The sequence below is a fragment of the Bison bison genome, unplaced genomic scaffold (assembly GCF_000754665.1).
Source record: "Bison bison bison isolate TAMUID 2011002044 unplaced genomic scaffold, Bison_UMD1.0 scf7180017864505, whole genome shotgun sequence".
NCBI classification, from domain to species: Eukaryota; Metazoa; Chordata; class Mammalia; order Artiodactyla; family Bovidae; genus Bison; species Bison bison.
In genome coordinates this window covers 1,278,980-1,288,764 of record NW_011495062.1, presented here as the reverse complement: position 1 = coordinate 1,288,764, position 9,785 = coordinate 1,278,980, and the positions used below count along the sequence as shown (strand labels likewise).

Below are 9,785 nucleotides of genomic sequence, written 5' to 3'. Positions count from 1 at the left end.
AGAGTTCTTAAGGGAAACAGTTTTGCTTTCTGTTTTCCTTTTCCCTTCCTGATGGGTAGAATACTGAGGTAATTGTGGGGCTTCTGCAGCCATTTTGGGCTATAAGGTAGCAGCTGTATGCTGAGGATAGCAGAACAAGAAGATAGAAAAAGTCGCTATGTTTTTGGTGATTGTGAAACCATTATACAAGCCCCAGATTGCTGACTTCTGAATTTTGTTTATATGAAAAAGGAGCAAAATGTCTATCCTGTTAAAACCATTGTCATTCTGGAGTGTCCATACCCTCAGCCTTTATGGATCTAGTTTCCTTAGCTTGCTCCTCTTAGAAAGTCTGTTCCAGGAATCTAGGGCAGGCAGAGACCAGCAGGGTCCTTTCTTGCCTGCTGCCCATCCTCTCACCTTAGGTCTCTTCCAGTCCACCCGGGTGTGGTCCCGAGCATCACTGTTCTTCCACTGTTGCATGATCTTGGCCGGGATGGTGTCTGTGTAGTTCACCAACTGGAAACCTGTTACGTTTGCTCCACTCTCCTTGAATTTGTTTAAGTCAATGTCCATGAAACCCTGGGTGGTGAGGAAGGGAAGGAAGTTAGAATATGCTGCCTGGATGCATCAGTTTAACCATGTTACAGAATCACAGCATTTTCCACCCTGTTCAGACTTAAGGTGAAACTGACTTAGTGGAGAGGCAGTTGCAGTTCCCTTCCTTCTGACCTCTGTTATCACTTATTTTGTGTGCTAAGTTGTTACATTGGTTAAGAGCACTTGCTCAGGAGCCAGCCATGCCTGGGCTGAAGGGTAGGCTCTGCTACTCAGAGCTATGAGTTACATACACTGCCTTGGACCAAGTTCCCTGATGGTTTCCTGTATGAATAATGGAGGTAAGGAGGCTGAGGAAAAAAAGCAGTGCAATGATGCATGTCAAGTCCATGTTGCAAGACTGAGTGATCAATAAACAGCGGCTGGGATTATTATAACAACACAGATACGTGATAGTTTAAAAAACATGAGGGGGGACCTTTGTCCTTTACCACCATCACTCTGCTCTGACTGTAGAGGCATCTGAATTCTATCCGGGACAAGCTTCTGTGGCCCCCAAAGGTCCCCAGCATGTCCCCAGCACATCTGGAAGAGGCTGGATGCTGATTATGCCTCCCTGCCTCGCCCCCCAACCCTCCCCGCCCTGTGCTTTTTCCTGTGCTGCAGGCAAGGTCTTGCAAGTGAGGCCCGATCAATTCTCCTATCCACAAAGGATTTCTTATTGGAATGAAACTTTTCCTCCCCATTTGACGAAGTTCATTCAAACTCAGGAAGCCTTCAAGATAGAAAGGAAACCTTGTATCTGTATAATTTATTCCACAGTGTATGGTACTTTCAAATCTATGGCTGTGTTTCACTTTAATGCCTTTATAAGGTAGAAATTGTACATCTGTTTGCCAGATAAAGAAACTGGGATAGAGAATTGCTTGCACAAAGTCATTCAGTGATTTAGTGGCATAGAGGGGACCGGAACTAGGCCTTCTGAAGGCCTATGATTACTTATTCTCTTGTCATAAATTCAACAAACATTTTTTGAAAGCCAGTGTACTATTCTAATGCTATCCTAATGCAGTGTATTATTCTAATAGCGAGTAAAACAAATTCCTTCTCTTACGAAGCTTACTTTTTAGTGGGAAGAATGGACCATAAATAAACTGTTGTGTATAAAATAAGCTAAAAGGATATATTGTACAATACAGGGCAAATATTTTATAATAACTATAAATGAAATATAGCCTTTAAACATTGTGAATCACGAAGAATTGATGCTCTCAAATTGTGGTGCTGGAGAAGACTCTTGAGAGTGCCTTGGGCAGCAAGGAGCTCAAACCAGTCAATCCTAAAGGAAATCAGTCCTGAGTATTCATTGGAAGGACTGATGCTGAAGCTGAAGCTCCATACTTTCACCACCTGATGCAAAGAACTGACTCATTGGAAAAGACCCTGATGCTGGGAAAGATTGAGAGCAGGAGGAGAAGGGGACGACAGAAGATGATATGGTTGGATGGCATCACCGACTCAATGGACATAAGTTTGAGCAAGCTCTGGGAGATGGTGAAGGACAGGGAAGCCCGGCATGCTGCAGTCCATGGGGTCACAAAGAATTAGACACACCTTTGCAAGTGAACAATAGCAACATGGTTTTTATTATGCATCTACTCTATTTCAATTTTTAAAAAAGAAGTATGTAGCAGTGTATAAGGTCGAATCCAGCAGAGGATACTGTGTGGTAGGTAGCTATGAGTCCTCTGAAGGAAGATGAAGTGGGGAAAGAGGATGAGGAGAGGAGGGCAGTGCCTGGCCCCAGGAGGCCTGGTCCAAATGAGCCACCCTGAGGAGGTGGTGTCAACACAGGGACCTGGCTGATGTGAAGCTGTGGCATGAGCTCTGGGGGAATCTGGGGAAGAGCATTCTGAGCAAAGGCTCAGAGGTTGGAGGATGCTTAGCATATTCTAGAAACAGTAAGAAGACTAGTGGACTAGCACAGCATGAGAGAGAGAGAGAGAGAGAGGGTGGGAAATGCAGTTGCGGGGGAGGGGGTGGGGGTCAGCCCAGGGTTGGATCCTAGAAAGCCTTGTGATCATCTGGGTTTCTCTCTGGGTATAATTGGTACCCACTTCAGGAATTTGAATAGGGATCACAAAGTCATTGCTCTCTGAACTCCGTGGCTTAGGGAAACTGCCAGATCCCAAGGGGCGAAATGGGGGAATGAACACAGGAAGTAGTTTGGTGGATTCAGGGTAGGAAGAACTGTGGTCTGGCAGCTCTGAGCCCCCATCACTGCCTCAGCTCTGCCTGGAGATCCTAAGACATTGTCCTAGTCTCTTGATTTCTCACTGACTTGATCTGGTTTCCTTACCTAAAAGATCTGGTCATCAACCAGTGCAAGTTTGATGTATGAAGCAGGGCACTCAAAGCTGGTGCTCTGGGACAACCCAGAGGGATGGGGTGGGGAGGGAGGTGAGAAGAGGGGTTTGGATGGTGGGATACAAATACACCCATGGCTGATTCACAGCAAAAACCACAACAATATTGTAAAGTAATTAGCCTCCAATTAAAATAAATTAATTAATTAAAAAAAGAATAGAATTAAAAAAAAAGATCTGGTCATCAATAACTTCATGACTCAAAGACCTTCCCCCCACCCTATGCCTCTGAAGTTCAGTGATTCTTTATTATTTCTATTTTACAAACAAACAAAGCTCAGCTCTACTCTGAGCCTTTGCCCAGCTATTCTCTATGCCTGGAAGGGAGTTCTCTCTGGCCAGCTCATGTCCATCCTTGGGTCCCAGCTAAAATACAGTGTCTCCTGTAACGTGCTTAGTTGCTCAGTTGTGTCCAACTCTTTGTGACCCCATGGACTAGGGCCTGCCAGGCTCCTCTGTACAGGGGATTGTCCAGGCAAGAATACTGGAGTGGGTTGCCATTCTCTTCTCCAGCGGATCTTCCTGACCCAGGGATCAAACTGGTTCTCCTGCACTGCAAGTGGATTCTTTACCATCTGAGCCACATGGGACTCCTTATCTAAAGACCCAGTTCTCACCCTTGATAGATGCCCTTGGTGCCCTGCTCATTTCCACATCTCCCCAATAGACACTGATATTGCACTTTTTATACTAACTACAGCTACCTATCACTTCACCACAGGTAAGGTAAGCCAGATGTATTGAGGAGTTCATAAACCCAGAACAGCTCTCTGCTCTTGGGGAGTTAGTAGAAACCATAGCCCTCTCCCTTGGGTGGGTTACCATGAGGTACACTCTACACCCAAGTCTAGAGCTTCTGTAAGGGATGGAGTTCCATAGCCCCAGAGATAAGTGCCTTGATTATGCACCTTTTTCAGCTGCCTGCTCTCCCATCCCTACTTTCTTCTTGTTCAGTCGCTTAGTGGTGTTCAACTCTTTGCAGCCCCATGGACTGCAGCATGCCAGGCTTCCCTGTCCTTCACTATCTCCCAGAGTTTGCTCAAACTCGTGTCCATTGAGTTAGTGATGCCATCCAACTATCTCATCCTCTGTTGTCGCCTTCTCCTCCTGCCCTCAATCTTTCCCAGTGTCAGGGCCTTTTCCAATGGGTCAGCTCTTATATCCCTACCTCAGGGAATCCCTGATTCCCTGATGTTATTTCTCATATTAGCATCCAAGGAAGCTACTTGTATTTGAATTGCTGTCTTAAGACCTGGTTCTAATAGAACTCAGTCAAGTTACTTCCAATATGCAGTCTAGTCAGTTCCTTTTCAGTGCTCTGCTTATCACCCATTTGAGATGATCTGGTTTGCTCATTTGTTCCCTTGTCCTCTCTCCTTGTGTTGGAATGTCAGTTCCATGAGAGTAGGGATATTTTTCTGTTTTGTTCATGGATGTGCCCTAGAACTCAGCATCTAGCACCATGTCTGACACAAAGTAGGCTCTCAATACATTTTCATTGGGTGAATGAATAAAAGCCAAAGACATTCCTCAAGCAAAAATGCTAATTTTTCAGGGAAAGTATGATCTCCAGGTAATAAATCCAGTGGATGATTTAAATTGTTTGACAAGGGAAGCTCATGTTGGAAATGCATTTAGTGACTAACTATACCTACAGCTATAGTTTACAGACATTCACAGGGGTCTGTTGAATTGTGCAAGGGTTCTAACAAGCTTTTAGTACTGATGAAATTGGAGTTAGGTTCTTATACCCAATAGGCATCCTAAGACATTCTACCACCTAAGAGTACAGCCAAAGAACATTTTATTCATAAAGTAACTATTGAGAGAATAAAATGAAAACGATCTCCTGTAGTCAAATTCCATTGCTTGAAAATCTGTAACAAGCACTTGGACATTTTGTACCGACTGCCCCCATCAATGTAATGGGGGCCAAAGGAAATGGCAGAGTTTATTCAAACATAAATGCCACTCAGCTCTATCACCAGAATGTCTGACTGCAAGGTGACTGGAGCCAGACCTGAAGTTATTTCCAATCAAACTGATGGGACCTCTACCTGAACTTCTCAGCTCCCCTGAGAAAGAAGGGACAAAGAATGATAAAATAAGCTTTTATCTGTACTGTTAGGGAAGGCACGAAATGAGGGAATAACTTGGCATCAACATGCATTCACTTAGTAGAAGACATCCTTGCCTTCCCCTCATGGAAGATTTCATGCCTGAATGGTGATCTTGAATCTCCACAATGTCTTTAATCATGAAGATTAAAGCAGTCTCTTATAGCTACTGGACTTGATCTCTCCATAATGCAAGAAAACAGACCATTCCAATAGAGAAAACTGTTCATGACTAAGAAGAGGAAATAAAGGTGTGAAATATTTGCCTACCGGTCAGCTGGGAAATTTAACCCACCCACTCTAGTCCCCTGAGCATGCTCATTAAACATGGTTTAATTAAATCATTTTCTAATTTTCTTTGCCATTTTGTTTAAAAAACCTTAGGGGATAATATTTGGTAATGAGTACATTTTGCTTTATCTGTGCTATTAATTATATAATATTATAAAAGGATACAACATTGCTAATTGTATTATATTAAAGATTAAATGATGAAGTCTGATTTTAAGCACTGTCTTTGAGTCATTTTGCCTCTTTTATAACATGCCCCCAAATATGGAGTCTATTGCTCTGTATGCTGTGACTAGTGAATGAAATGAAATTAACCCACAAAATGCTCAGTTCAAGTTATTCAGTATGAGAATTCAGCTCTTCTAAACCCAGATGCCTCTCAGTGTCCCTCCAGCACTGTACCCGATGCTGTTCTTCACAAAGTGACTGTTTATCATCTAAGATAAGCCTCTGTGATAAGTGAGCTCCTGGAGCTGTTAAATCACTGTGTCCCTGTCTGCTTCTGAGGTTCCTCTGTGGCGTTTCACACTGTCCCATGTGCTACTGATGAATGGGGGACAGAAGAATGGTCTGCCTATCATTTTCATTCAAGTGCAGATGAACAGGCTCTTAGGATAGAGGTCCTTCATCTGAGGGACCCATCACAATATATAAGTGAGGTTCTGCATAATAGCCATTCCTAATGGTTATCATGCAGGGGCTCTGGAGAGGAAACCAGATATCTCTATAAAGCTCTAATGCTGGTCATGTGGCTCAGTGGTAAAGAATCTGCCAACAATGCAGGAGACACAGGTTTGATCTCTGGGTTGGGAAGATCCCCTGGAGAAGGAAATGGTAGGAAAGGAATCTCTACCCACTCCAGTATTCTTGCCTGGAAAATCCCACAGACAGAGGAGTCTGGCGGGCTACAGACCATGGGGTTGCAGAAGAGTCAGACATGACTTAGCAACTAAACAACAACAATGCCAGTCAATCAAAAATCAAGGTAAAACATATTATAAAGGGACTAATTAGAAGAATTCCAAATAATAGCATGACTAATGAACATTGAGGACAGGATGTGGAGAACAGTATGAGGTGTTCATCTTTTTTTTTTTTTTTTAACTGAGGAGCGACACATGGGATGAAAGTTGATAAAGCAAGAAAAAGAGACATAGACATATTACACAGAAGTGTGTAGAGGGAACTACTAGAATCACCAAACACAGAAAATGTTTAAAATAGTTTTTTCTAAGTATGAGATTAGAGAGATTAGGTATATGCTTTTTTTTAATAACCTTCAATAATATTTTTTTTTATTTTTTATAACCATGTGAATGTGTGTGTGTGTGTGTGTGTGTGTGTGTTTTAGTACTATTGAAAAATAAAAATAGATCCCCAGGTAATTCTGATGTACCTTACTGGCTCAGAATCATCTGTAAGTCCCTAGAAAGTGGGAGAGGGAGTGTCAGTGACAGAACAGGGAAGAGAAGTCATTGCATGGGTTGATATGGTCTATTAAGGGAGCCCTGCTTAATTTGTTGTCTCTTGGCCTAGAATTAAAGAACACTGGTGCCGTTAAATATTCTACTGAAACATAGCTCTAGAAACATCGTTCCTAAGGATGACAGATGTGACAACAATGGCGAAGCTGTGGCTTCTTGTGCATCATATAACTTCATTTATATAGCTCTTGGAGAATTCTGAAGTTGTTGTCATTTAAAGTTGAAAAATGAAATAATCCATCAGCAGTCACCTTTGGATTTATTAAACATTCCCCAAGCTCTTTTCCTGAGCCAGGCATTCTATTAAATGCTTTATATACATAATCCTATTTAATCCCCCCAAACAGCCCTGAGGGGTGGACATGCACAGTAGGCCCCGGGTACTCGTTTGCATAAATGAGTGAGTATCTGTCCCAGTTTTACATGTGAGGAGCTGTGGTTCAAAGACCTCTGGAACCTACCCCCTCTCCCCACCCAGAGATGCCCCAGAAGCAAGGATTCCAGCTGTGGTCTAGCTATCAAATCTGTCTTCATCTGTGTGGTACACTGCTTTGCCAGCCGAGGAACACAGGAATGTAGCTTTAGGATGGGGTTTCCAGATTGCCCCAGATAAAGAGGGACAAAGAAGCTCAGACAGCGTGGCTGACAGTTAATAGCCTAGAATAGAGGTCTCACTCTGCCAAAGAGGGGTTACAGATTGGGTAGATGTTTCTCAAGCCTCTGATTTATATGAAGTTTTTTAGTACCCACCTACTCCATATCTATACCAGGAGTCAGCAATTTTTTTTTTTTTTGGATAAGTGATCATATTGTGAATTTTTTAGGCTTACAGGTCATGTTGTTTCTGTCATAACTATTGAATGCAGCCTTTAGAGCATGAAAGCAGGCCTAGATAATAGAAAATGAAATAGCATGGTTGTGTCCCCTCCACCCCCAAGTGTGTTCATGAACACTGAAACTTGAATTTCACATGATTTTCATATGTCATGAGCTATCACTTTTCTTTTCATTTTTTTTTTCTAGTAATTTAAATATGTAAAAATCATTCCTGGCTAAACAAAGCCAGGAAATGGTTGAATTTGACCCATGGGCCACAGTTTAGGTTTACTGATGCCTGAAGGAAAGATGTTAGAGATCAGATCAAACCCCCCGGTTGTCCAGAGAGGAGACTATTGGCCTCAAGTTGTAGGCTGGTTAGAGTGTGAGCTGGGGTTAGGATCTATATTCCCTAAGCACTCGTTGTAGGAGGCAGTGCAATGCTGACCAGCTGTTAGAATAGCATGACTGGGGGAGGGGAGGAAGTGCTCAATTAACTAAACCAGTTACAATAGTCATTCCATCTATCATATCTCAATGATAATTTTCAAAGGATTAGCACAAAAAGGCATGTCAAATAATTATGATATCCAAAAAAGATGTTTAACACCATAACTATATTAGATGTACTTTTATATTGCTGTAAAGATTTAGAAAATGCTTTGAGGATGGTGATGAGGCTCTGGGCTATCATTATGACTTTTAATTATCATGTGTGCCTGGAAACAAAACATCTTGAGGAGGTGTGCTTACTGATTATTTAAGCTCTCTGAGGCTTAACTCTCTGGTCTTCAAAATGCAGATATAATAGCACCTACAGCATAGAATTGGTACAAGATTTTTTTTAAAGTGTGTATAAATATTTAGAGCTGTGTCTGGCACAAAGTAAGCATTTAATACATCTTAGCTATTATTATCATCATCATATTTACCATCATCACTATGATGCAGTCCAAAGAGGTTAGGTGTTAACAACTACTTGAAAACCAGGCACTGGGGGTTTGGGATGGACATGTCCACACTGCTATGTTTAAAATGGATAACCAACAAGGAACTACTATATGGCACATGGGACTCTGCTCAATGTTATGTGGCAGTCTGGAGGGGAGGGGAGTTTGGGAGAGAATGGATACACGTGCATGTATGGCTGAATCCCTTGCTCTTCACCCGAAACTGTCACAACATTGTTAATTGGCTATACCCCAATACCAAATACAAAGTAAAAAAAAAAACCCCAAACCAGGCACTGGGTCAGGCAAGACACCTGAGCCCACAGGAGCCAGGTGTACAGGAATGCAGCTTTCAAAAGATAAAAAACTTTATCTTCAAAGCCAGATTTCCTTTCTCTCTGGGGTTCTTTCAAGGGGTCACAGACAAGCTGCTCAGCCCTCATCATCCTGCTTGGGCTGACACCACTCCCATTAGATGGAAGAGGGAACAGCCAGCATTGTTAAGAGAAAGGGGCCAAAGAGAAGGATTTTTAACAAGCCCTGGGAGGTGGGAAAGAAAACTCCCTCCATCTCATCCACCTGAGATCTAGAAAAGAGGTAAGATTAGAACAAATTGAAGAACTTTCACTTTATACTCTGAGTGGCACAAGTTGAACATGGCAAGTTTCCCCAGATTGTCAGGTAAATTCTTAGATGACAGCTCCATAGAGAGGATAGTTATAGGAAAGTATAGTTCAAAAAGTCTCGTTACATTAGAAATGGTTGAAAAAAGTGGGGATGTTCAACCTGAAAATAATGAAAGACTAGGAGGGGAAGTGAAGGATGTATTCCAATCCCAGAGGGCTTTCGGCGGGGGGGATATTTGTTCTTTAAGGTAAGCCAGAACCAACCAATGGATAGAAGTCATGGGAGTGAGACTTCGGCTAAAATAATAATGATGACAACCACAGTGCCTAACACGTATTAGACCTGAACTATGTAGCAGGCACTATGCTGAGAGCTTTATTTGTATGATCTCATATAATCCTTGGAATAATCCTATGAAGCAGGTACTTTTATCATTTCCACATTGCAGATTAGAAAACTGAAGCTTAAACGAATGCAGTAGCTTCTGCCCAATATAACATAGCTAGTGAGGGGCAGAGACCAAAGTCATAGCAAGTG

General features: G+C 42.3%; 1 protein-coding gene across 3 annotated transcripts in view; it reads right to left on the bottom strand.

Moving 5' to 3' along the window:
- GRIA1 (glutamate receptor, ionotropic, AMPA 1) overlaps nt 1–9,785 on the bottom strand; it is a 349,138-nt gene that overhangs the window by 121,998 nt on the left and 217,355 nt on the right. For all 3 annotated transcript variants that reach the window (XM_010829379.1, XM_010829378.1, XM_010829380.1), the window contains one exon: nt 400–561. In XM_010829379.1, coding sequence (XP_010827681.1) covers nt 400–561 — 162 coding nt within the window. The remainder of the gene's footprint in view (nt 1–399; nt 562–9,785) is intronic.